The sequence below is a fragment of the Kogia breviceps genome, chromosome 14 (assembly GCF_026419965.1).
Source record: "Kogia breviceps isolate mKogBre1 chromosome 14, mKogBre1 haplotype 1, whole genome shotgun sequence".
NCBI classification, from domain to species: Eukaryota; Metazoa; Chordata; class Mammalia; order Artiodactyla; family Physeteridae; genus Kogia; species Kogia breviceps.
In genome coordinates, this window is record NC_081323.1 from 22417733 (window position 1) to 22444815 (window position 27083).

The 27083-nt window shown below is 50.4% G+C and overlaps 1 protein-coding gene and 1 long non-coding RNA gene across 5 annotated transcripts in view; one reads left to right on the forward strand and one right to left on the reverse strand.

The window, feature by feature from the left end:
• LOC131741318 (uncharacterized) overlaps nt 1-23534 on the forward strand; it is a 29075-nt gene extending 5541 nt beyond the window's left edge. The window contains exon 3 of the long non-coding RNA XR_010836336.1: nt 23437-23534. This is a non-coding gene — a long non-coding RNA (uncharacterized lncRNA). The remainder of the gene's footprint in view (nt 1-23436) is intronic.
• TGIF2 (TGFB induced factor homeobox 2) lies at nt 4376-21361 on the reverse strand. 4 transcript variants are annotated; one of them, XM_059038102.2, is made up of 3 exons: nt 21057-21361; nt 17360-17585; nt 4376-7202 (listed from the first exon to the last, which is right to left on the reverse strand). In XM_059038102.2, exons 2-3 carry the CDS (start codon nt 17549-17551, stop codon nt 6681-6683), a joined length of 714 nt encoding a protein of 237 aa, XP_058894085.1. In that variant the 5' UTR covers nt 17552-17585; nt 21057-21361; the 3' UTR covers nt 4376-6680. The 4 variants fall into 4 exon arrangements, with proteins under 4 accessions (XP_058894085.1, XP_066868299.1, XP_058894087.1 ...); XM_067012198.1 differs by having other exon boundaries at nt 21150-21335; XM_059038104.2 differs by having other exon boundaries at nt 21279-21326.
• Nucleotides 23535-27083: the final 3549 nt, after the last annotated feature.

Consider the following 27083-nt stretch of genomic DNA (forward strand, 5'->3'; position numbering starts at 1 on the left):
ACGTGTTCCCTTTCTGCTTTTACCCAAAGCTTTCCTTATCTTAGGAAGTAGGGAATTTGGCTGAAACCCAGTGCATCCATCTGGTTAAAATAAACGTCTTGGGTGGTCAAAGATGGAAAAGAACTTAATGAAGAGTCAGATTTGGAAGTGGGAGAGACAGATTTGGAAGTAGGAGAGACAGATTTGGAAGTAGGAGAAATGTTGCCTTTGTGAGGTTGGGGCTTTTTAGCACCAGTTAAACATATGATGTCAGTCTTGGGCCTGAGGGTGTCCCTTCCAGTTGAATGCCCCTATACCACTGCCAGCTGCCTGTAGCAGGGTTTGGAAGAAGGTGTGCTCTGAGGGGTAAGATTGTGGCCTCAGACAGAGATCGATGGAATCACAGAAATCAGGAGCCATGTGGAGGAAAACCAAGGAGCTGTGGAAAGAGCACTGGTTGTGAAGTAGAGGTCTGAGTTTGTATGCTGGTCCTCTTCTTTTTGCCCACAAGAAATATTTTACTTGCATTATTGAGCCCTTACCAGGTCCCAACTTTACTAAATGTTTTTCATACGTTTGTCTCCAAAAGCTGGCTGGGCTCTTAGTCACTATACTGAACTCCTCTCCTTTTACAGTAGTCCCTCCTTTATCCACTGGGTACATGTTCCAAGACCCTCAGTGGATGCATGAAACCATGGATAGTACCAAATCCTATGTATACTATGTTTTTTCCTATGTGTATATACCTATGATAAAGTTTAATTTATAAGTTAGGCACAGTAAGAGAATATCTGAATTGCCAGCATCACTACTCTTGCATTTGGGGGCCATGATTAAGTAAAATAAGGGTTACTTGATCACAAGCACTGAAGTATAGCAACACTGGATCTGATAACAGAGCAGGCTCCTAAGTGACTAATAGGTGGGGTGGGGAGCACATACAGCATGGATATAGCATGGGGAGCAAAGGGATGATTCACGTTCCCGGCCCAGAGGGTGGGAGATTTCATTATGCTACTCAGAACAGCATGCAATTTAAAATTTATGAACTGTTTATTTCTGGAACTTTCCAGTTAATATTTTTGGACTGAGGTTGACCATGGGTAACTGAAACTGTGGAAAGTGAAAGGACTGCTGTACCTTTACTTAAAATTTTTCTATAGTGAATGTTGCCGACTTATGTAATTAAAATGACAACCTCAGGAAGGCTACACTTGACCTTCAGGACACTATAAACTCCTAGGAGCAGAGGGAAGTCAAGTGGTGGGACTACTTGGTGGTAGTTTTCCTCTCACCTTGTTACTTTGAAAGATGAGGTGCTGTCTTCCCAACGCAGCAGTTTCCTGGGGATAAGTCAGTGTCCTGATTATAAATGACCAGGTCTCTGGAGCAATAGCATGAGAATCTTCTGTGGCATCAGGGAAGGGTGCAGATTCCTGGACTCTCTGGGGGTGAGGTCTGGGAATTTGCATTTTTGTAAGCTCTCCTGATGCATGAGAACTACTTCTCTGGGTAATTAGTCCCAGTTCTCCCACTTAAAAGCTGTGTGGTATTGGGCAAGTGATTTTTTAAAAAAACATTTATTTATTTATTTGGCTGTGCTGGGTCTTAGTTGCAGCACACGGGATCATCTTTGCAGCGTGCGGGATCTAGTTCACTGACCAGGGATTGAACCCTCCCCGCCCCCTCCCCCTCCCACAGCATTGGGAGCGCAGAGTCTTAACCACTGTGCCACCAGGGAAGTCCCTAGAGTGTAGTTTTAAAATCCAGGGACTTCCCTGGTGGTCAGTGGGTAAGACTGTGTGCTCCCAATGCAGGGGGCCTGTGTTCAATCCTGGTCGGGGAAATAAATTTATTTATTTATTTATTTACTTTTGGCTGTGTTGGGTCTTCATTGCTGGGCGCAGGCTTTCTCTAGTTGCGGTGAGTGGGGGCTACTCTTCATTGAGGTGCACAGGCTTCTCTTTGTCGTGGCTTCTCTTGTTGCGGAGCACGGGCTCTAGGTGCACAGGCTTCAGTAGTTGTGGCACGCAGGCTCAGTAGTTGTGGCTCACGGGCTCTAGAGCACAGGCTCAGTAGCTGTGGCGCACGGGCTTAGTTGCTCTGCAGCATGTGGGATCTTCCTGGACCAGGGCTTGAACCCGTGTCCCCTGCATTGGCAGGCGGATTCTTAACCACTGCGCCACCAGGGAAGCCCTCCCTAGGGATTCTTATTCATGGGGCTGAGTTTGGGAAAATTTTCCCAGTGGGGTCCGTGAGGCTGGGGGTCCATGGAGAAATCACCACTCTCAAAAACAGTGGAAAGGAAGAGGCCTTCCTTGACTGTCAGTCTAAAGGCATACCCCCCACCCCCATCATTACCACTTTTACTTTTCCTTTACTACTGGACACAGGGGCTAAGGTCACATTGATAACTAAGGACTTGAAGCATCATCATGGCCCCCTTGTGAAGAATAGGGGCATAGACAGAGAGTCAGCCAACCCAACCACAGGTACTCAGACTGAGGAGCAGAAATGCCTTTAAAAAGCAATTTCCTAAAAGAGAGTGTTACAGGACAGGCAGATGTCCTTATATAACATTCCTAGCTTCAGAGGAGAGGGGCCCTAGCCACACTGTCCCTGTCACCTTTCATTATCTAGAGTGCTTGCTCACTCCAGGGCTCATCAGTCTGAAGCTGGATACAGAAGATGCTTTTATTTTCAGTTATTTGAAAAGTATTTGTAAGAAACCATCTCTCCTGAGGCAGCTGAACCATCCAAATCACTGCCTTTTAGGGGAATATTAGTACTCATTTCAGATGTAAAATGAGCGTCACTCTTATTTTGAAGAGCCCTTCCAGCATGTTCCTGTTCTGCCAAGCCCCGGGGCCGAGTGTCCAGCTTGAGGGATACTGATGGAGGGAAGTGGGAAAACCAGGACCCCGGATGAATGGCTAAAGGAGCTGGGGCACTTTAATGTGGGAACTTGAGCAGGGAGGCTGCATCTCCAAATTCCTAAAGGAGAGTGACCTGTGGGAGAGATTCAGTAGCCTCCATCCAGGGTACTGGGGAGAAATTAGAAAGAAGCCGATTTGGTTCAATGGAGGAAACTTCTAGTGCCTAGCCGAAACCATGTTAGATAGCTGGATGCCAGTAGGCAGTGAACTGCCTATCACTAGTTTATAAAAGAGAGGGACAGACCTCAGGGTGACCTTAAAGCAAGACAGACTGGAATTCATATCCTAGTTCCACTTAGTACTGGCTGTGTAAGTTCAGGCAAGTAACTTAACAAATCCCGTTTCTTTACCTATGAGAAGAGTATCTCATTTTTAAAAAAAATTTAATTTTTGGCTGCATTGGGTCTTCAGTGCTGCACATGGGCTTCCTCTAATTGCGGCGAGCAGGGGCTACTCTTCATTGTGGTGCGCAGGCGTCTCATTGTGGTGGCTTCTCGTTGTGGAGCATGGGCTCTGGGCGCGCGGGCTTCAGTAGTTGTGGCACGTGGGCTCAGTAGTTGTGGTGCACGGGCTTAGTTGCTCCGCGGCATGTGGGATCTTCCTGGACCAGGGCTCGAACCTGTGTCCCCTGCACTGGCAGGCGGATTCTTAACCACTGCCCCACCAGGGAAACCCTCTCTTTTCTTTTCTTTCTTTTTTTTTTTTGGTGAATGTTTGTGTGTACAAGAGATAGGGCTTCCCTGGTGGTGCAGTGGTTGAGAGTCTGCCTGCCAATGCAGGGGACATGGGTTCGTGCCCTGTTCCGGGAAGATCCCACATGCTGCGGAGCGGCTGGGCCCGTGAGCCATGGCCGCTGAGCCTGCGTGTCCGGAGCCTGTGCTCTGCAACGGGAGAGGCCACAACAGTGATAGGCCCGCGTTCCGCAAAAAAAAAATGTTGAGATACTGTTTGGGCTGCAATTACAATGTACAGTCATTTCAACAGAAATGCTACCACAGGTAGCTTAAGCAAAAAGGGGAATTTACTAGCTTACATAATAGGGAAGTCCAGAGACGGTACTGGTTTCAGACGTGTCTAGAGTATCCATATATCATCTCTGCTTCTTTCTGTGCTGGCTTCATATTGTAGTCATGCTCCTTCCTCATTAGGAGAGGGGGAGACAAAGTTACCAGCTCACTAAGTTCCCTTACCACTTAGCAACCCCAAAGCTTGACTGCTGACGCAAAGGAAGACTGGTCCAGCTTGGGATACATATGCCCCCTGCACACTGTGGTGAAGAGGATGTGGAATACTGGTGAGGCCCAGGAAATAGGGATGGAGAGTACACAACACTTACAGGCACCTACTAGAGGGAAGGTGAAAGAGGGAAGGCAAAGTAGGAACTCAGCAATTGTCCTGTTTCTAGGCTGGGCTCAGGGTCATAGTGGATCAGTCCTTCTGCTTTGAAAAACAAAACCAAAACCAAAAAACAAAAAAACTTTATTTGACAAAAGACAAAAACCAAAGTTATTTACAGTAGTTTTTTGCTCAAATAATCCAACGGGATAACTGTGCTTCAAGGGTTACCTCAGAACCGAACCAAGCAGAGGCTGCCCCGCCCCCAGCCTCCCCGTCTTGTACAAGGGGGGAGTGCCAACCAGAATTCAGCAGCATGGCTCCCTGACCCCTCACCACCCTCCACTGCTCAGTGCACTGTGGGAGGGAAAGTCCCACCCCAGCCCAACGCGCTTTCACAGTCCCCTGCTGCGAGTGTCCTGCAACAGTGACAACAGACCTGGGCTCGGAGACACGGGTGGGGTGCAAGGGGCCGGGCAAGCAGCAGCTTCAACTGATCTTGAAGCTGCCGTGTTCATTCTTCCCCAGTTGGGCCTCAGGAGGGTGAGGGTCCCTGATCCCCCCCGGGGCATGCCAGGAGAGGGCACAGAGAGGGGAGGAGGCAGAAGAGAGAGCCTAGAAAACCTGCCTACTAACAGAGAGCAAAGCCCCCTCTCTTAAATAACCAATCCCCACTCCCACAGCAATGGGTGGGCCAAGCCACTCAGAAGTTGGGAAGCCTCCCTGAAGTCTTCAGGGATCATCCCAGAAAGGACAGAACACATGTTGCTGCCTTTCTCCCAGCCAGGCCCACCCAAGTCAGCCAATACCCAGGAGCTCTCCCCCTGTGCCCAGCATGGCAACTTCAGGAAACTACAGGCTGAGGATCCTGACCTGTCTTTTGGCCCAGTAACAATGTTATTCAGAACAAAAATATTTCAGCTAATAACCTAGGATTAGTGTTTCTTAGGATATACTAGAAAGATGGGGTGTGTTGCTGTTGAATGCTATCAGCAATGAAACAGCAAAAAAAAAAAAAAAAAAAAAAAAAGCGGGGCCCGGGTCGGGGGCGGCGGGGGGGGGCGGCAGGAGGAGAATAAGACTAACTGTGATCTGTTTCACTGTGAAGTTCAGGGCAGGGGCTTCTGCAACTCCAATTTAAAGAGAGGTGCAACAGAAAGACACTCACAGCGAACAGGCTTCGTGACCGATTCCCAGCCCCAGCCTCCTCCCAGGGCAGTTCCACAGGCAGCTGGGGGCACTGTTCCATGTTTCCTCCAGGAACAGTTTCCGGCCACCATCATGGGAAAAGCTGCCCGTCTAGATCAGCTAAAAGGCCTTCCTGACCACTAGATGGCTCACTTCTTTCCAAGTAGGAACAACAGGGAGCTTTTGACATTCTGGCCCCACTAAGCCAAGTTCCTAGAAGGAATTCAGAACTCGGGCCGGGGTGAAGCTTTCAAAGATAAAGAAGGGGAAAACATGAAAGAGAAAAAAACACCACCCTACTGCTCAGCCTAGCTTACCTCCCCCTCCCCTCCCCCACAATACAGTAAAAACAACCACCAAGCAACCAGAAAAACACCTCTATCCTCCTTCTCTGCTCTGCACCTAGAAGGTTTGGTCCGATTTGTTGGACCCTCTCTCTGGCTGTGGCTTTAACCCCTTCTCCCTTCTGTGCATGATGCAGAAAAGCCAAAGCCCATAAAAGTTTTTTCTTTTTTTTTTTCTTTTCTTTTTTTTTTTTTTTGGTAAACCAAACCAACAATAAAACAACCATTTGGAATTTTGCAGAGATTTAGCTGGTCCCCCAAATGAAAATACTCCTTCCTTGTAAAACAATCACCAATTGCAGTGGTGGATTATTCTTAGTTCATCAGACGCCATCAAGCAATGCACTCTCATTCCCCACACCTGGGCTAACTACTCCTGTTAATGCAAACCACAGCAAAGAGGGAAAAATAAACAAAGTTTAGCAAAAACCTAAACATTCAACCGGAGTCGGTTCTGTTACATCTGCTGGGCTCCTCTTTTCTTCTGTTCACACTTATGAACCTGGAATGTCCACACTTAACAAAAAGAGGCCCTGTCAGGGGCAACTGGGACCCAGCACAGGTGTGAGTGAACTTGGCAGCTTTCCTGTGCCCAGCCCAGGAAAGCAGGTGGGAACAAAGGGGTCCCGGGGATTCTCTGCAGCAGCAGCACCATGCCTGTCTCCAATCTCTTGGTCTCATCACTGAGGAGGCCTGGAGAAATGGCAGAGTCAGCAGAGGAGAGGTCCCATCACAGTGCAGTGACGCCAGCTGGCGTCTTCCTGCTGAAGACCTCTGGACAGAGGAGATGATCCCGATGTTTGGCAGTGATCCAAAGAAAACCCTCTGTAGGAAGGGGAACCAAAACGGAAACCCAGGACAGCTGGCTCGAGCCTCGAGCACCCCTGTTGGCAGATGCCTACTTGGGGTTTTCAGAGACGAAGGAAATGGGAGTGCGCAGCAACGGGGGTGACGGGTCCTGCTGCTTCTGGAGCTCCATCTCAGCAGCCCTCTGGAGCGCCACCTCCACCAGCAGCTGGAAGCTGCTGAAGTCCTCCTTGTCCTGCTCTGGGGGGGTGGGCGGTGGTGTGTTGAAGAGTCCACCCGTGGGGCTTCCAGCTTCAGCCCTGGTCAGCAGGGTGAGTGTGCTACCAGGGGTCACCAGGGGCTTGGGGGGCTCCAGCTCGCCTTGTGGGAAGGTGGCTGCCGGCTTGTCTCCCTGGCCTGAGTGGAGCGGCATGGAGCACACGGACAAGGAGAGCACATTGGTGGGGGCCGGCACAGACACAGCCAGCACTGAGGGGCTGCCGCCTCGGGGGAGGGCCACATCGGAGGCCTTGCCCCCGCGGCGGGAAATGGTGTACTGGTTGGGGTCTTTGCCATCCTTCCGAAGCATGTCTGGGAGAAGCCGCCGCCGAGCGTTGATGAACCAGTTACAAATCTGGAATGAGAAAGAGTTTGAGACTGTGATCAGTTTACTCTCTCAAAACCGGCTGCAAAGCACCTGCATTCCTGGCCCCAGAAACACAGCAGCAAACAATTCAGGCACAATCGCAGCCCTCAGATCTATGTTGGGCAGAGAGAGTTAAAGAAGAAATCATATAAATGAAAATAAACTGCAACTGTGATCCAGCCAATGAAGTACGTCAGTGCTGTTGGACATAGTAATGGGAAGACCCAATCCAGTCTTTGTGGACTTGGGGTAGTATTCTCTGAGGAAACTGGCTTGCAAATTGAGATCTGAAGGATAAGCAGTAGGTTAGGTGGGAGGCCAGAGGGGAGAAGAGCATTCGATTGAGAAGGATCAACACCTGAAAAGTGCCTATGAAGAGCTCAGAGTGGTAACTAGAGGTTACCCCTCATGGTGGGGATTTGGTTCTTTATTCTAAGGATGATGGGGAGCCCGATGGGGAGCCGCAGGAGGGTTGTAGGCAAAGAATGCTAAAAATGCTATGTGGAGAACAGAGTGGAAGCAGAGTGCAAGGTTTGTAGTTCAAGTTAGGTTAAGGGAGGTGATGAGAAGATGACAAACGTCTGCTCTGTCTGGGAAACTGGAAATGACAGGCCTGGTGCCCAGTTGGATATGGGTGTGTGAGAGGAGAGGGGATGGGGCCAAGGGTCACTCACTCCTAAGATTCTAGAATAGAGTCTTGCTGTATGCCAGGGAAAGAGCCACGAAGACACTAAGGGACTCTCAGGTAGAAGAAAAGTTATTGTTTCCAAGCAAAACCAAGGTCAGTGGTTGAATGTACATTCAACCAACATCCTTAAATCCTTTTTTCCTACATGCTGCTGAGAAAGCTACCATTAACCGTGACCCCATTCCTGTCCAGCTGATTGTTTAGATCAATCCTCTTGGGCCTATGCCTGAGGCATGACATTTCTTACTGTTAAGTGGTCTGCTGCAAAACCAGGGCATATCTAGCACCCATTCTGTATTTGTCTGGACCCTTTATAATAGCCTCCAGATTCACAGCTCTGCAATCCAGCCTCGTCACTGGTTGTCACTCACTTTCTAAAATGCAGTACTGTTATTCCTGTTCTAGAAAACTGCCATTTGTCTCCTGCCTATAGGAACAACTCCAGACTCTTGGGCCTGGGTGTTAAAAGCCTCCCCTATTCATGGTCTATCTTTCCAGCCCTTGTATTATTATTTTTTTTAAAAAAAAATTTATTTATTTTTGGCTGTGTTGGGTCTTTGTTGCTGCGCGTGGGCTTCTCATTGCAGTGGCTTCTCGTTGCGTAACATGGGCTCTAGGCGCGTGGGCTTCAGTACTTGCGGCTTGTGTGCTCTAAAGCGCAGGCTCAGTAGTTGTGGTGCACAGGCTTAGTTGCTCCGCGGCATGTGGGATCTTCCTGGACCAGGGCTTGAACCCCTGTTGCCCTGCACTGGCAGGCGGATTCTCAACCACTGCGCCACCAGGGAAGTCCCTATATTCTTCATGTAAAATTGCTCACCAGCCCTCACCGAGGCCCTGTGCTTTAAAAAAAACAAAACTCCATGCCTTTTGCACATCACATTCCTTCTTTCTGGAACACCCTCTTCTCTACCTGGAGAATGCCTACTATTCTAAGTCTTGGCTGATCTAAGATATTAGAGATTGGGCTGAGGCAGAGGAAATGGTTTCAAAACACATCTCTCCTCACCTAGAGCAGCTGTAGGGCCTGGCAGTTTCTTTTCATACTTGAATGAATGACACCATGAGGGGAGATAACTGTTCGGGAAGAGAGTGCAGTTTCTGCACACCCCAGAGGAGAAGGCACCTAATCATGGCATCATTACTTATCTGCTAAAAGATTAGCCACTTACACCCTCCTTCCTTTCATTTACTCCTAACAGCCTGGAGATGTGACAAGACCAATCCTTTAACAAGCTCACCTGGGCCTTATTTAAAAAGTTATGGATTAGACTAGAGAACAGTTTCTTAGCTGCATGTCTGGTGTAAGCCCATAAATACAGAACCCGTTTTTCCTTAAACAGGCAAATAGAACCCTTTATCATTTTTTTCCATGTCTTTCTCCCTCTTGCCCTCCACTGGAGGAGCTGCCACAGAGGAAAAGTTGCCTAATCACTTTCTTGCTAACACAACAGTAGCTGGAGAGAAGAAACAGAAACTGGGAGAGTGTGTTGGTGATGAGGCCTGGGTGTGGCACCGTATGCCTCAACATATCTAGGCATCTTTATGGAAGACTTCGTTGAGAAGCTTTACCAATAGCTGCCATTTACTAAGCACTGTACATCTACGCAATTTTCTTCTAACAGTTTTATCAGCCCTATGAGTTGGATCAGCTCCCATTTTACTGATGAACATATATAAAGCTGAGCCTGGAGAAGTCAGGCAGGATTCTACCTCTAGCCAAGGATCCCCAAGCCTGGACCTTTGGATCTGGAGGAATGAGAACCCCTACTCTCTGAATCTTTCTCTCAGACTATCACAGGATCCCAGAGCCCAGCTTATTTTACTCACTAGAATGGTCAAGTTAGAACTTCTCACCTTCCTGTTGCTCTCCCTTTCAAGGCTTCATGCTCACTCAAATAATATTTATTGATGCTTGCTATGTGCCAGGCCAGTTCTCGGTGCTGGGGATGCTTCTGTGAATTAAATAGATAGGCACTCTGCCTTGTGGAGCTTATAGTCCATCTAGTTGTGGAGACTGGCAATGAATTAACATCACTATAGCAACAAGAAGTGCCAGGAAGGAAACAGACAGGAATAAAAAGATAGTATACAGGGCTTCCCTGGTGGCGCAGTGGTTGAGAGTCCGCCTGCCGATGCAGGGGACATGGGTTCGTGCCCCGGTCCGGGAAGATACCATGCCGCGGAGCGGCTGGGCCGGTAAGCCATGGCCGCTGAGCCTGCTCGTCTGGAGCGCAGGCTCTGCAAGGGAGAGGCCACAACAGTGAGAGGCCTGCGTAACACACACACACACACACACACACACACGCACGCACGCACGCACGCACGCACGCACTCACGCACGCACGCGCGCGAGATAGTATATAAAGATAAGAGAGACCTCTGTAGATAAGGGGTCTGGGAAGGCTGAGACCTAACAGATAAGAAAGAGCCAGCCACACAGAAAGCTGAGGGAAGAGTGTTCTAGACAGAGGGAACAGCAAATGTCAAGGTCCTGATGCAGGAAAGGGTTTGGTTTAAGGAACAGACAGAAGCAGGCAGGGCTGATCCCACTAGGCCAGAACACCATGGTTAACCACCAAAGGGGCCCAAACAGTGGCTTAAGCTAGCTTTCACACTGTATGTCCTTCTCCTGGTCCTGTCTTTTCTCTCCTCTTAGTTCATCAACAGAAACTTACAGAGCATGTAGCAGCTGCTGTAGGGGAAGAAATGACAGGAACCCCTCCCCCACACCTCTCCTGTGCTGAGATGCCAGGAACTGTGTGGGCTGCGGCAATGCCTAACATTCCTCTAATGGGTGACTGGATCAAAGGCCCAACTCTCCTCAGGACTCCCATACCAGTTTCTACCCCTGCCTATCACCTTCCTTAGCTGACACCTGGGTGAGGGCTTGAGTACCACTACCCAGCCAAAGGGATGGCCACATATGACAAGAGCGGGCGCCTGGAGTTGGCATGGCTCCTTGCCCAGCAGCCTGCAGCTGTACCTATTCCACAGGTGACCCAAGGACAGCACCAGGCTTCAGGTCCTGTTAGGCTGGGAAAGCTCATGGGCAGGGCAGAGCCAGAGCCTTCTTGTGGCTTCTCTCCCTTTCCATTCCAGCTTGGAAGGGCCCTGCCTCTGGGGTTCTCATTTACCCCTTTACCTCTCTGGTCCTCTCAGTAAAACCAAGTGCACGCACACACGCGCACATACACGCACACACGCGCACATACACTCACACAAACACCGCCCCACACACACACACACGACACCCCCCTGCCTCTGGGGTTCTCATTTACCCCTTTACCTCTCTGGTCCTCTCAGTAAAACCAAGTGCACGCGCGCGCACACACCACACACCCCTACACCCCCCCCACACGACAGCAGGCATCAGCTGACGCTGTCTGAGCTGCTCACTCCAATCCTGGCTGGAGTTGCAGGGGAGCCCCAAGGGAGAAGTAAGAATGAACAGCTGAGTGGAGGAAGGAACTAAGGATCTTTGACACAAGGTATCACGCCAACCATCTCACTTGCATTATGTTTAATCTGCGTGAAAGCCTGGACGGTAGTAAGCAGTGTCCCCGAAGTACTACAGAGACCAGGAACTCAGAGATGAGAGAAACTGCCCAAAGTCACACAGCCTCCGAGTACAGAGCTGGGATTCAAACTCAGGTCTCCTGCTGCTGTTCTCATTCTGGTCTGCTGTCTTAACAACAGAGGAACAAAATGGATAGCTGCAAGCCATCACCATAATCCTAAAAGCAGACTCTTGATGAACACAAAACGTACCAGGTGCTGCTCTGAACACTTCCCATCTAACTAACTCATTTAATCTTCAACAGCCTATGAGACAGGTTCTGTGATGATCCCCATTTTATTTGAACCACTGAAGAAACAGAGGCCCTGATCAGAGAGATTCAGTAACTTGCTCAAGGTCACAAGGGCAAAGGCTAGGATGTGATCCAGACAGCCTGATTCCAGGCAACTACCACTGACTGTCAGGGGAAGATAAAAGATGGAGGAGAGTCAGCCTGAGGCCTCTTCTCCTTGCTCAGATGCTTCCATCTCTCCATCCTGCGGCTGCCTCCTTGGCTACCTGCGCTACAGGAGAGCACTGCACCTCTCCACCTCAGCCCAGGACGCAGGGGAAACGTGACCTGGGTCAAGAGGAGTAGGAACTAGTGCTTTCGTTGAGAGCAGTCTTGGGGAGGGGATCCTGGCGTTTACTAGCAGATGCGTGGGCACTTAGCCTCTAGCTGCACCTCCCATTTTGGCTTCTAATTCTGAGAAGAGAACAGCAGGAAAACACCCCCCCACGTGCTCACCCTGGTCCACAGAAAACTTGGCAGCCTACTTACTGTCTGTTTTGTCTTCTCATCCGATAGAAATGCACAGCTGAGGGCAGCCGGGCAAGGGCACAAGGCCCGAGTGCACCCCCAGTGCCAGCTGTGATAATGGGCTCTGCGGATTTTCTGTAGCCCCTTCCAGCAGCCTGACCCATGCCTAAGTCAGGAAAAAAGCATGTGACTTGCCCCAATTCAAGGTCCTTGGGGAGGGGGTAGGAGAATGCCAAGGTGAATTCTGTGATTGATACGGCAAAACACAGGCTGGGTGCCTGAAAGCCTGTCTCTACCATAAAACAGGGCCCTATCTGAAAGGCTGCTGTCCTGTCAGTTATTTTCTTTTTTTTTTAATCAGTGGCTGAGATGAAGGACACGGGAGGAATCACTGTGGCAAATGGGAGTGGGAGGGGCGCTAGGGAGCAGATAAAGGCCATGAGGACCAGAGCAGGGCTTTTGAAGGCAACACAAGTGCTTTAATTGTAAGGTCTTTTCAACTGTGAAAGACAGAAGCAAAAGAGAGAGAGGGCATGGAGAGACCTTTCCCAAACATCACGGTCCCTCAATCTGTGTTGTGACCACCCGTATCCAGGTGCTCCTAAAGGCTGCTGGCTGTATTAGAATAATCTTGAGGGTGATTTTAAAAAACGGCTCTGTCTCATCCGCTTCACAGGTGGGGGGCAGGGGAGAGGGGTGGGTGGAATCAGGAATGTGTTTGTAAACAAGCTCCCCAGAGTCCTGCCACTCAAGCTTAGGAACCAATGGTTTAACCCACTGGTTTAACTCGTCCTTGTGGGCCAAACCCTTTACTTAAGCAAAAAAGCTTACGCAAAAGCTCCAAAAATATACAAATGAAAGGCCTTAAGGTGGGGAGACAGTGGTTACCAGGAGGAGGAATCGGGAGGCAGCTATCTTTGGAGCCAGAGTAAGGAGAGCAGCTTCGAGAGATAAAAGTTCACTGAGGGCAGGGCCAAGCCACCCCCTCCCCACACAGCAGGCCACTACAGCTTCTGCACCAGGCTCCTTTCTTGCCCAGTACAAGTACCAGAGGGACTGCTGCCCCTCACCTCCCCAATCCTTCAAGTCTGTCAGGATTCCATTCATATACAGCTTCCGGAGAAGCCTTGCCTACCAGGGCAGCTCAGCTGACACACACGGGTAGTTAATTACACTGAATTCTCAGTCCTTTCAATGTCTTCCCTCCCCCAGGGGGGACAGTGCCGGTTCTACTGTTGTGTTCCCAGCACACAGCACACCCCCGAATCAATATTACACAGACAAGGGATGGGCACGAACCCTCTCCGCCACACTTACCTCCCCTGCCCACCGGCAGCCCCTTAGAACAGAAACCCCAGCAATAAAGTGGGCTTACAGGGTGTCACCGGGACCTGTGAAAATCCTTCACAAATGACTTTTTGGTTTTACCCTCCCAACTGCCTCGCCCCGGGCAAGTACCAGCTAACCCGTTAGTTAAATAACTCATTGACTTGCTAATGAGATTGCTCCAGCGCCGGTTAAAGGAGACAATCGAAAGGGAGGTCCCCGGGGAGAGAGAAAACAAACTTGGCGAAATGCTGATGCTTGATGGAGCCAGGTGATTGGTGCCAGGGGTGGGTTATAATATAATATTCTCTTACTTTTGCGGTTATCTGCAAACGTTCCTAATAAACAATGGAAATTTTAAAAATTAAATACAGGAAAAAGAGATGCCTCCAGGGACTGACTTAAACCAGCTTTTCCAGATTGAGGAGCCACTACATTTCCTTTATTTCTGAGATCCTGCCTATTGACATTTCCAACACTTTTTTTTGGCGGTGGGGGGGGGGGGTGGCCTGCCGCGCAGCTTGCAGGATCTCAGTTCCACGACCAGGAATTGAACCCAAGGCCCTCGGCGGTGAAAGCTCAGAGTCCTAACTACTGGACCACGAGGGAATTCGCTCTAGCACTTTTATCTTCATTTTGTCACTTCAACAATTATTTACTGAGCACCTACCAGATACCTGGCATTGAGCTAACACTGAGGATGTAGTGATAAATAAGTCTAGGCCTCTGGAGTTGAGTGTGTTCTAAAAAGCAATCAGTCAAGTCCAAATGCTGACCCAGTCCCGGTGCTGTGGGAGCACAGAGCTCCTCTAGGGGTTAGGAGTCTCCCCGGTCAGGGGTGGGAGCAAAGTGGTGTGCGGTATCTATCAGTGTGGCAGGAATATGGGGGGCCAGGGATGAGGCCCGCTACACAGATTGGGAAAGATGATGTTGTCAATAGGTTGGCAGGAGCCACTGAAGGGTTTTAAGTAGGGGAGTGACACGTGATCAGATGATGATAGGTTGGACTAGGGTAGGAAAGAAGCTATATTCCAGAAGTATTTAAGGGCTAAATGTATAGGAACTGGTGAGACCAAAGGAGCCGAGAAAGGGCTATCAAGGGGAGCCCCTCAGAAAGGGAAGGACCCAGCTTGGAGAAATTACCTGTCATCAGCCAGGAAATCTGGGGTGCCTGTGAGCCCTTCAAGCACGGATGTATGGCTGGTGCTGCTTGGGATTCATGGTACAGTTTCCATCAAGGAGTACTAGATGGTCCTCACTGCTCCTTTTTTTTTTTGGCCACACTGTGCAGCAGGTGGGATCTTAGTTCCCTGACCAGACCAGGGATCAAACCCATGTGGAGTCTTAACCACTGGACCACCAGGGAAGTCCCCCCACCGCTCCTTAACTCTCAGCATGCCTCTAGAACAGGGAGGCCACCAGTGGAACCCCTCCCACCAGGGGATGCCAGGATCCAGCCGGCCCTTCGTCAGAAGTCTCCAGCACCTAATCCTGAAATGGATTAGCTGTAGCCCCAGACCTACATTTCTGTAAGTGGGATCTGGGGATATGCCGTCCTAGGGGCCCACTAGTTCCCCACAAGAATGTTTTGGTTTTGCGTTTCCAATTTGATCACAAGTAGGAGTGCCATGACCTCTGGCAACACAGGTTTGCTCAACTCTGGAGCCAGTGCCTCTGTCATACTACACATCATAGTGCAGTCAACAAAACACCATCCACCATTTGTTACTAATGCAGTTAGGTGGAATCTCATTCCTTTTACATCTATTTACTTTGGAAAACTGGTTATTTCACAGTTGTGTATAAGAGCAAAAGCAAGAGGTTTTTTTACCCAGTTTTATGTTTGTACATGCTTAAGTGACGTGATAAAAATTATTCAAGTCTACATTGTGAGGGAGGCAAGTCCATGAAAAAGATTTTCTTTAAGAGGAGTCAGTACATTATTCAGACTTGAGAAAGTGTCCCTGATAAAAGGCAATTTCAATACAGTGTGGAAGTGGTTTGGTCGCACAGGTAAGAGGCACACTGGAATACACAGCTGGGGGAATCAGAGAATGCTTTCATGAGAAAATGCTTACACAGAGTGACAGGCTCAGAGAGGTCAAGAAACCAAGGGAGAAGGCCTGGTGGCCTGGGCGTTCAGGGGCCCCAGAGACAGGAAGAACTAGGTTGCAGGCAGTAAGACTAACAAAGAGGCTATCTAGGTAATCCTGGCTCTTAGGCACCAAGACTTTGGCCTGTGCTGTTCTGCATCCTGTGAGTTCAAGTCCACTTCTTCTGGGAGGCCTTCTGAGGCTCCAGGCCTGCTCAGAAGCCCTGCCCTGAGTCTCTGCTGCCATCTGTCCCAGCGGTGATCACTTTTTGCAAACATCAGTGGCCAGGTCTTCCCCTGCTTTCCCATCCCAGACTAGACACTCCCTAGGGTAGGAATGTGCCTGGATCCTCTCTGGGATCCCAACCCTGCCCCGCATAGAGCTGGGCATAGTGCAGCGCTTGTCGGTAAACTTTTGAGGTTCTAGGAACTGCTAGGCAAGACCTATGACCTAGGAGAGATGAGGATGAAAGGGAGAAAAGAAGTGCCCTCGCTGTGCCAAACACCTCACAGTGGGCCTTTAATTCTTCTCAGTCCTGCCCCCCAAACCCTTACGTGCTAGGAAAGTGCTACAATCAGCCCCCTTTTTCAGGTGAGGAAACATGAAGCTCAGAGAGGAGGCAGTGACTTGGCCAATGTCCAGGCTTTCTCTTGTGGAGAAGATGCGATCCGAGTCAGGATTAGTAGCTCTAGAGCCTTTCTCACAGACAGACTCCTATCAGCCACTGCCCAGCGAGTATAAAGTCAGGTGACAGGAATTCCGAGGGCCGAATACTCACCATGAAGCTTCGTGGAAGAGGGACGCAGCTGGAAGAGGTGGGGGGTTCGGAGTAGGGTAAGGGAAAGAGAGACGGCACCAGGGATCGGAGTAGTAGGCCAGGAAAGAACAGAGGTGGAAGGGGAGGCGGCAGGGGGTGGGGTGGGGGGAGTGGGGCACCAGCGGGGGCAGAGGGTGGGCCTTTGCTAGGCTGGGGGCCTGTTCTGTGTCTCCCAGGTAGGTGAGAGCCCAACTGGAGGCAAGGCAGTGGCAGTCCTGGGGGTCCCACCTCAGCACCAGGAAAACAGAACAAAAACACCCGTAGGTCAGCAGCTGGGGCAATTCAAAGGGGGTAATACCTCGCACTCTGACCGAAAGTGGATAACATGGTCTTCTGAGCGTGTTCATGTTCGTAGTTCACAGAGCACTTTCACATCCAGTTCTGAATCTATTCCTCCCAACAGTTCAGTCAGGCAGTCTAATCCCACTTTACAGATGGGAAATAAAGATGTGCTTTACAACTCCTGCGTGGCAGAATGGGGTTTTGACCCCAGAACCTCTGACTTCTGCCCTTTCCTTAACCGTGACTCCAACTCATTTTTAACCACTCTGCAGATCACCAGCTGCCCCGTGAAACCAAACTGCCATCGAAGTACCAATCTGGGGCTAAAGGCCAAATCCCAGACACTCAATGCCTTCTCACCCTCTCCCAGCCTCTAGTGTTAATGACGACACCTAGACATTAATAGCAATTCCTTGCCTCTTCATAACTCTCCAAAATCTGAAATCTAGCTGCAATGACTTCATGCAATTGTCTTCCCTTGAGGCAGAGAGGGTGGGTATTCTCATCTGACCTACGAAGAAACTGAGGCCCAGAGAGGGGAAGTGACCAGCCCAAGGCCAGTTGAGCCAGTGACAGGGTTGGGACAGGACCAGAATCCAGGTCTCCTGCTACCCGCTCCTTACCTGCAGCACCGACAGGTTGGTCTGTCCAGAAAGGCTCAGCTTCTCCTGCTCTGAGGGGTAGGCGTTGTAGCGATGCAGGTACAGCCAGTCCCGGAGGATCTTCACCGACTCCTTGGGCAGGTTCCCTCTGCGCTTCCTCTTGCCTGCCAGGGAGAGGAGGCCTTCATCCTCACCCAGGTCACTGTCTGACATGGTGTCTAGGGGCTACGCTGGACCTCAGGCAAGCCTAAAACAGGTGACAAAGGGGAGGGGAACATTATTACCATGCGGTGCCTCTGACACTTTTCCTAGTTTTCCAGCACATCATTACTAGAGCCTAGGACACCAGAAACAGGGCAATGAAAATTCCAAGTCTCAGGCCATACCAAAGCCTGGGCAAGGTAGAAGGAAGGGTCCAAAATGCCTCTATTTCATCAGGCTGGTAGATAACTACTGAAATAAATGGCAGATCATTAATAAGCAGAACCAGACTAGAAGTAATTACAGCTACCACTGAGGCCTGTTTTCCATACTCTGTACTGAGCATTTCACCTTTATTATCTCATTCAGTCCTCACAAATGCCCTTGTAAGGGAGACACTAATATCGTCATCATTTTACAGATGAGAAAAACCAAGGCCCAGAGAGATTCAGAAAGTCACCCAAGATACTCTGGCTGTTAAACAGAGTTACCATGTGACCCAGTAATTTCACTCCTAAGGTAGCTAAGCTACGAAGAGAAATGAAAACCCACGTCCACACAAAACCTTGTACAAAAATGTTTATAGTAACATTATTCATAATAGTCAAAGGTGGAAGCAACCCAAATGTCCTCCAACAGATGAATGGTTAAACAAAATGTGGCCTACCCATAATAGAGTAGCATATTATTCAGCCATAAAAAGGAAGTTCCGATCCATGCTACAATATGGATGAACCTTGCAACTATTATGCTAAGTGAAAGAAGCAAGTCACAAAAAACACATGCTATATGATTCTGTTTTTATGAATGTCCAGAATGGGCGGGAGGGGATAGAAGAGTGATAACTAAAGGGTAGGAAGTTTCTTTTCCAGGTGATAAAAATGTTCTAAAATTGATTGTGGTTTTGGTTGCATAATTGTGAATATACTAAAAAAACACTGGTTGGCTTTAAAAGAGTAAGTTGTATGGTATGTGAATTATATCTCAATAAAGCTGTTATTTAAAAAAAAAAAAATCTCACCTCCAAGATATGGTATGGAAGTAGGGTTTGGACCCAGATAGCTTGCCCCGTCCTCCACCCCCATCCCATCTTGCTTCCAGGGTCTCCCAGGACCCAGTGAGGAGTCTGGAAACCCTATCAATCTCCACAGTCCTACAGCAATCCATGTAACATTTACTGTGTACCTACTATGTATACCCTGCAGAGATGCTGAGTTATCCCTACTGGTTGTCTCTCATTCTCCTTTGTCATCTAGCCCCTGGCCTGCTCCCAGAATCAGTGCCTCAAAAATCCAGATAAAAAAGCAAGGCTGGGCTTTAGTTCCTCCAACTTGGCTGTGTGACCTTGGGCAAGCATCCTTTCCTCTCTGGGTTTGAGCCTCCTCTTCATCTGTTAATTGAAGGAAGGTGTTCCCCTAGACAATCCCACTTAGTTGCTTATCCCCCTGACAAACTTCTTGTTCGCATACGCAAAAGAGATATACATTGTAAAACCCAAAGTTCCAGGACAAGCTGATGCCAGAATATCAAGGCCCCTCCCTCCTCAGCCTTTTAACAGCTCCCTAGCAGGCTGGGCCAACAGACTCTGGCATCTCCCAGGTTTTGTTTCCTCGACTTGGGCCTGAGCCCAGATATCCGGGCTGGCTAGGCCAGGCTTTCGAGGGAAGGGTCTACCCTCCCAGCCGGGCCACCTGGAGGTGAGACAGGCATTGGTTAGAGGTGCCACTCCTCAGAGAGCAGCAACAGCAGGCTGCTTTCTGAGGTCAGGTTTCTGAGTTTAGCTGGCCAGGGCAGTTGGGATCTGAGCTCAGGCAGGGATGCAGCCCTGGCAGGCTGTGAGAAGTTTACTCAAGGTTATCTGTACAGATTCCACCCTGGCTGCCAGTCAAGTCCCAGTCTGCAGGGTTCCAGTGGGTGGCGTGTGGAGGTGACCCCCTCAGTCTACACAGACCTCTCTACCGCAGTGTCCTGCACTCCAGCCATGATATTCACCGACAAATAGAGCAGACACAGTTTACAAATCCCAATCCACGAGGCTTCCCACACACACACCCCACACTCCCACCCAGCCTCACACCGGGCAACTCTCTAAGAGCACTCAGATAACTGGCACCAACCCATCGCTCAGCCCCTGGAACCCCCAGGACTTTCACCGACAAATACAGCAGACACACAGTTTACAAATCCCACGTCTAGCACAAACAACTGGTACCACGCAACCAATTCCTGGATATACACCCACCCACGATCTCTCAGACTGGAACAACTCCCGACATCATACTAAGGGTCAGTTCTTACCCTAACTGGCCTGTGGTAGCACCCTCCCGACATAACACCCAGGGCACCCTCCTACACACGCCACGACGCTGACCTGCAACCACTCCCGCGCCAACTTTCTGACAACTTCCCCAGCTCGGCCCGACACTCCCCCGGGCCGAGCACACACGCTGCATTCCCAGCGGTTCACACAAAGCGCGCAGCCTCCCCCGCGGCCCAGACCCGAGTCGGAGCACATGGCTCCCGGGGCGGCGGGGAATCGGCCTGCGCTCGGGGCGCTTGCACCCCTCAGCCCCCCACCCCGCGTCACACTCGGCGCTTCTGTTCCCCCGCGGACGCGCAATCCGGGTGGGGCGGGGGCTCTGGAAGAAAGAAAACTCACGTGTCTGTCCCGGGGCAGGAAAAAGTTTGGTTCCCACCCCCTTCCCCCGCCGCTCGGCGCTCCTGACTCTTCGGGGCGCGGGGCTGACCGAGCCTGCGCGCTCGGCTTTGTGCTCCGAACTCGGCCCGGAGGGGGAGGGGAGGGGGCTGGGCTCCCACCTCCGCACCGCCCCCCCCAATCCTGCGCCCAGACTCCATGTTGGCCGCCCCCTGCCCCGGAGACTGCGCGCTTCGCCCGCGGGAGGCTCGGCTCAGGCTCGGCCTGCCCGAGGGACCCGGCGCGCACAAACTTTCTTCGGGTCGCCGGCCCCACGCGCCCCGCTTCCTTGGCCCGCCTGGGAGTGACAGATGCCTCCAAGACAGACTTTCCTTTGTTCCAAAGGAAAAGGGAACTCGCGCGGGCTCCCCGGCCCCCCCAGCTCCGAGACCTTCCGGCTGCCCCCACCCGCAGCTGTCACTCTCGAGGGGCCCCTCCCCGGCTCGGCCGCGGCTGGGGGTGGGGGGGGCTACCGGCGGTTAGCAACGTGCACTTTTGAAACCAAACAAACCCGCCCCCCGCGCGCTCACCCCGGCCCGGGGCAGGGTCGGCCCTCTACCGGGGTGGGCTCCTAGGGAGTTGGGTCCCCCAAAAGGGCCGCGAGCGAACTTTCTCCGGGGGGGGTGGGACAGCCCCCCCCCCCCCGCCGGTCCCGGTCAGCACACCGCAGTCGGGACTCAGAAACACACCCGAAGTCACCCATCCACAATCGCACGCGCTTGGACGACGCCCCCTCCCCCGCCCGGCCGAGAAAAAGAAACTTTCCAAGTTGTCCGCGCGCCCCCCGCCCCCATCTGCCCCCCTCCTGCGCCCCGCACTGACTTTTCCCAGCAGCTTTTCCGTCCACGCGGCCTAGGGCTCGGTCCCGGGCGTCCCGGCAGGGGGCGGGAGGCGCCGGGAGAGCGCGCCGCGTACCTGCCGGGCCTGACACTCGGCCTGACAGCTCGCGGCTGGAAAGCACCTCGCGGCCTGACGTCAGATCCCCTCTCCTCCCCTCCGCGCTCTCCTCGCCCTCCCCCACCCGCCCGGAGGGAGAAAACAAACTTTGTGAGAAGCGCGGCGAGCGACGCCCACCCCCCGCGGGGCGGGCCAGCGGCGGCTGGGGGCTTAGCCCCGCCCACCGCGCCCGGAGGGGGCGGAGCCGGGAGGGCACCTTCTTCCTGCGCCCACCCCCACCCTCAGGAATGCCACATGGCCTCGGAAGAGGAGTGGTGGGAACCCGGATCGGGATAGTGCGCTTGGGGGCAGGAAGTGGCCCGTTCCTCCTTTCGGAGAGCATTTCCGGAGCGCCTACTGTGTGCTTCACGCAGTGGGTGGGGGTCGTTACCGAGAGGAGAAATAATGCAAATCCCCATGTTTGTTAGTCAAATCTCCGGAGAGGAAACTGAGGCCCAGTTAGTCCGGGGATTTACCCCCAGCTGGTAAGGACTGGGGTCTGAATGCGGCGACTGTTCTGCCCTCACGGTCGCGTATAGTTGGGTAGAAGTCTCCCTCGGACACAGCCCCAAAGCACGTAGCCCTAGGGTCTGTCACACAAGGGGCAGCCAGAGGTAAAAATAGCCAATGTTTAAGGAGTGTTTATAAGGCATTGACGTTAAGCGTGTGTATCACCCTCGGGTTATGGGGTAGGTCCTATTATATTGTCAGTCCCTGGTTTGCCCGTGAGCTGTTCTTGACTTTGCTTCTTGTCACACAACCAGTGTCATTCAGCCCAGGTGGGTCCGATAGCGGGAGGCTGAGCGCTTATCTGATTGAGACGGGCCCTTGAAGGAGGCAGATCACCGTCTAAGAGCTCTCAGCGCTCCCTGGTTTCTTTTTCCTCTGCCCTCAACACCGAACTCCAGGACGTTTCCCTTGGTCTTCCCCAACCCTGCTAGCACTGTCTTCCCTGCTCTTTGGTCTCTGTTACACGTACTGTAAAATACCTGCTGACCAACCCGTTGGCCTTCTGGGGAGACTTTGTGCCCCGCAGAGCCTAGCACAGAGTCAGCCTAGAAATGGGTAAGGCCTTTTCTGGGCCTCTGGTTCCTCATCTGGTCCCAGATATGTAGGACCCTCGAGCTTGGAAATCAGCAGCTTTGCAATGGTTTTTGGTCTTAATTGTCCTTTAGCTGTGGAGAACTCAGAACAAAGATCTGGTTTGCTCCCCAGGCCCTAAGCCAATCAGAATGCTGATTAAATGACTGTTAAGGTGCACCTGGACTCCCCATTGAAGCCAGACTAACCTGCAAATGCTTAGAAGCTAGTTGGCCACACTGCTTTCATCACAGCAGTAGCCAGAGTGTCATGCTGCAGCCCAGCGCTCTCCGTGTCACAGACAGGGAAACAAGAGCCCAGAGTGGAGGCCCCAAACAATTTCTTGGAGCACTCTGTCCACAGCCTCATGAGAGGTAAAAAAGGTAAAACCTCCGGGCCCTGCAGAAATAGAGACACAGATGTAGAGAACAAAGGTATGGAGACCGAGGGGGGAAAGTGACAGGGGATGAATTGGGAGATTGGGATTGACATATATACACTAATATGTATAAGATGGATAACTAATGAGAACCTGCTGTATAAAAAATAAGTAAAATTCAAAAAAAAATTTAAAAAAAAAACCAAAAAACCTTCAGACCCTGGTCCCTAGGATCACAGAACATGTGTGGGATGGGGGCCTACGTAAGGGGGAGCCTGGAAGGGAAAACGGGTGCAGCCAGGTGAGCCTGTTGATGCGACGGTTCCCAGCACTTGGTGTCAGTGCATGAGAGCCAGACTCTGCCCGTTTTGGGGAAGCCACAGGGGACCTGGGCTGCAGCCCAGAGCCCTCCTGGAAAATTCAGCCGGCAGCAGCCCCCTAGGCCAGTGCTTCGCACGTCTTATGCTAGACGAGGTGCATGGGGCAAATGGAAGAGAGCAGTTCTGTCCTCCTTTTAGCCCACAGTGGAGCCACCTGAGCACAGATAACAAAGCAGCTTCAGGAGCCCCTCCCCAGACTTCCTGGAGGGGGAGGGGCACAGTTGGGAGGTAGAGAGGAGGCTGGTAGTACGTCAAGATTGTGCATTGTAAACAAATTTGAGAATTACCGCGTGTTTCTCAACTGGTAAGTTATCAGAATTTAAAATATGTGCATCCTTTAAAAGCCAGTAAGTGTACCTCTAGGAATCTATATCGAGAAATAATTGCAGAACAAAGATGAATGCTTACACAAGATTGTTCTTTGCAGCACTATTTATTTTGCTGGAAAATTTCAAACAGCTGCATGCCCCTCAGCAGGAGCTGACTGCTTACAGGCACTCTGGGACCTCTGCACAGCGGGATGTTGTAATGGGGTAAGTCTGTGAGCACTAACCTAGGAGATGGCCAAGGAATATTTATTATGACACTTTGCAATGTCCTAGCAAGAAGGGGCTGTGGGTATACTTGGTGAGAACTTTCGTGAGAAAACTTTTTCCAACTGGGAAGTTATTTTTATTGTCATTTTTCTCTCATCCAGTTTTGCCCCCCCCCCTCTTTTTCACAGATGAAAAAACTGGGTCCCTGAGAGAAGAAGGGACTTGCCCCATGATCTGACTGGGGTCCTGACTCCTGGCACAGATCTGGGGTGGGGCTTGGGGGGGAAAGAGAGGTGGGTGTGGCATCAGAGCCCATGCAAACCTGGTGGCGGCCGGGAGGCCATTTTAGGAAGAGTCCCAGGAACTCAGGATCCCTCAGGCCAGCAAAGGGACTGGATAGGCTGCATAAGGCAATTCTGCCTCTGTACCTGAAAACCTAAATTAGAGGCTCCTGATGATGGGGCTCTCTCTTGATTGTGCCTGTTTCTAGTGAACTTGGTTATTGCATGCATAGATTCAAATGAATGTTATGCAAATCTATTTTCATTGGAAAAAAAAAAAGGCCAGCCATTACTCTTTTCACCTGGGGTTGGTGGAAATGGGGAAAGAGACTGATATTCACTATATTCACTTGGCTTCCAACATGAGCCAAGGCGAGATCCGGTAGCACAAAAGAGATAGGGTTCTGGGGGGTAGAGGGGAAGAGTCCAGCAAAGGCCAGTAATTCAGGAAAAAGCTGGATTTGATCAGCTGGTAGGTCCTTGAAGGCTGAAGTGAAGCATTTGGATTTGGCAGTGTGGGTAGTAGGGAGCCCCTGCAGGGCTGCTGAGACAGTGGCTGAGGAGAGGTGGGAAGAGATTGGAGGTAGGGTGATCAGGTGAGGCAGCTCTGGGTAATTGAGACCAAACTGATGGAGACCTGTCTCTGAAGTCTAGGAGATTTGTAGCTCTCCTCTGTGAGGTTGTGCATTTTCATCGAATGTGGATGTCAGTTTATCAACGTCTTACTTTTAACAGCCTTGTAGTATTTTTTTAAAAAATAAATTTATTTATTTATTTATTTTTGGCTCCGTTGGGTCTTCGTTGCTGCACACGGGCTTTTTGTAGTTGCGGTGACCGGGGGCTGCTCTTCGTTGTGGTGCGCAGGCTTCTCATTGCGGTGGCTTCTCTTGTTGCGGAGCAGGAGCTCTAGGCATGCGGGCTTCAGTAGTTGTGGCATGCAGGCTCAGTAGTTATGGCTGACGAGCTCTAGAGTGCAGGCTCAGTAGTTGTGGCTCACAGGCTTAATTGCTCCGTGGCATGTGGGATCTTCCCGGACCAGGAATCTAACCCGTGTCCCCTGCATTGGCAGGCGGATTCTTAACCACTGTGCCACCAGGGAAGTCCCTAGTATTTTGTTGATCAGCTACAATTTGCTTAGCTTTCTCCTAGTTGTTGGGTATGCACTCATTCATCTAATGTGTTTTTTTTTTTTTTTTCGGTACACGGGCCTCTCACTGTTGTGGCCTCTCCCGCCATGGCTCACGGGCCTAGCCGCTCCGCAGCACATGGGATCCTCCCGGACCGGGGCACGAACCCATGTCCCCTGCGTCGGCAGTCGGACTCCCAACCACTGCACCACCAGGGAAGCCCCTCATTCATCTAATTTTTGAGTGCCCAGTGCTTAACAGGCTGTGTATTTGAAGCTGGGGGGTTTGGGCTACAGTGCCCGGTGGGGGAAAGGATATGGGATTTGGGATTTGGAGCTACTAGCCAGGTGATGGAGGCAAGTCATCCAAACTCACTGAACCTCAGTTTTCTCATCTGTGGAAACATCTGGCTTTGGTGGGGGTCAGAGGAAATAAAGGCTGTGTAAAAAACCGTTTGTGAATAGCATTCAGCATTTATGGAACAGCAGATACCATTATCAGGGTGTCTTAGCTCTGCTTCTAATAGCTGTGCGGCATTTGACAACCGAGTTCCCGTTTCTTTCTCTTCATCTGAGAAATGACAGGGTTGAAAGATAGTCCTAAAGGTCTCTTCCTTCTTTGGCATTCTACCATCTAAGGCTTAAAAGTTTTTGAAAGCAACATATTGTATATATAAATGTCTGCTTGCCCAGTTTAGGCAACACTGGGTTAAAGATTAAAACACTGGATTAAGATTTTAAAATCTTTTTTTTTTTTTTTTTTAAGTTTTTGGCCACACCCCACGGCACGTGGGATCTTAGTTCCCCAACCAGGGATTGAACCCGTACCTCCTGCATTGGAAGGCAGAGTCTTAACCACTGGACTGCGGGGGAAGTCCCAAAATATCTCTTTAAATTTTATCTTTTCTGGGTTAAGTGGTGAGGACTATTACCTAAAACTGTATCTGTCTGCATGGCTTTCTTAAATAGCTTTCTAGTTACACTTGATTACCTGATTTTCTTCCTGTGCAGTTTACATTTCAAATGGGCCCCAAGTTATAGCACTTTAACTTAGGGATGTCCGTGTGGCAGGGATGTGGCAGTGACCTGCAGGTAGAGATACCACAGTCTCTTCACTTGATGCCTTCTGGCTTCTAGACAGATTAATTAGTGAGTGTTGTGCTTTTAATTCGGGGATTGAAAAAAATCCCTTTCGATTTTTCTGATAGTCTGCTGTCCTACCTGTAAACCACTGGGTACTGGTACTTGTAATCACAGCCATAGAAATCAGCTGTCAGAACTGGCTATTGTGAGGCCTGGGAGATTTAATGACTGTATTTTTCTTTATTCTTTTTATTAGGATCCCAGGTGATAGGACAGTGGGGTATCAGACAGAGTGTTTGGCATGGTTTCATCTTTTTTATATGTGGGAACTTTTTTACCTCCTGGAGTACTTTTTATTATTTTTATTTTTTAAATTAATTTATTAATTTTTGGCTGTGTTGGGTCTTCGTTGCTTCGTGAGGGTTCTCTAGCTGCAGAGAGCAGGGTCTACTCTTCGTTGCAGTGCGCAGGCTTCTCATTGCAGTGGCTTCTCTTGTTGCAGAGCGTGGGCTCCAGGCACACAACCTTCAGTAGTTGTGGCTCGTGGGCTCTAGAGCACAGCCTCAGTAGTTGTGGCGCACGGGCGTAGCTGCTCTGCTGCATGTGGGATCTTCCCTGACCAGGGATCGAACCCATGTCCCCTGCATTGGCAGGCGGATTCTTAACCACTGCGCCACAAGGGAAGTCCCCTGGAGTACTTTTTAAATTACAAAAGGAAATACACTGTGTGAATTATGGCAAGTTAAACAATGCAAAAGCATATAAAGAAAAGTGAATAACCTCCCCCCCTCATTCCCACCTTTCACCATTAGCAGTGATAACAGGTATGTATTCTTCCTCACCTTTCTCCATGTTCATATAAACACATGCAAATATATACACACATCCTGAGAGGTGTTTTCTCTCCTCCCTCTTATTTACATTTTTTCCTAATTTTCAACAATTGCAAATAACATTTTCTACATAAAGATGTTTGCAATTCTGAGAATTTCCTGAAATAGATTCTCTAAAGTGGGATTACTGGGACAGAGAGTAAGAATGAATATTT

Bases quoted from the DNA above. Each gene is read 5' to 3' on its own strand.
- TGIF2 (XM_059038102.2), bottom strand. From the start codon at position 17,551: ATGTCAGACAGTGACCTGGGTGAGGATGAAGGCCTCCTCTCCCTGGCA. The intron at 7,203-17,359 runs GTAAGGAGCGGG...TTCTCATTCCAG, and splicing joins CCAACCTGTCGGTGCTGCAG to ATTTGTAACTGGTTCATCAA.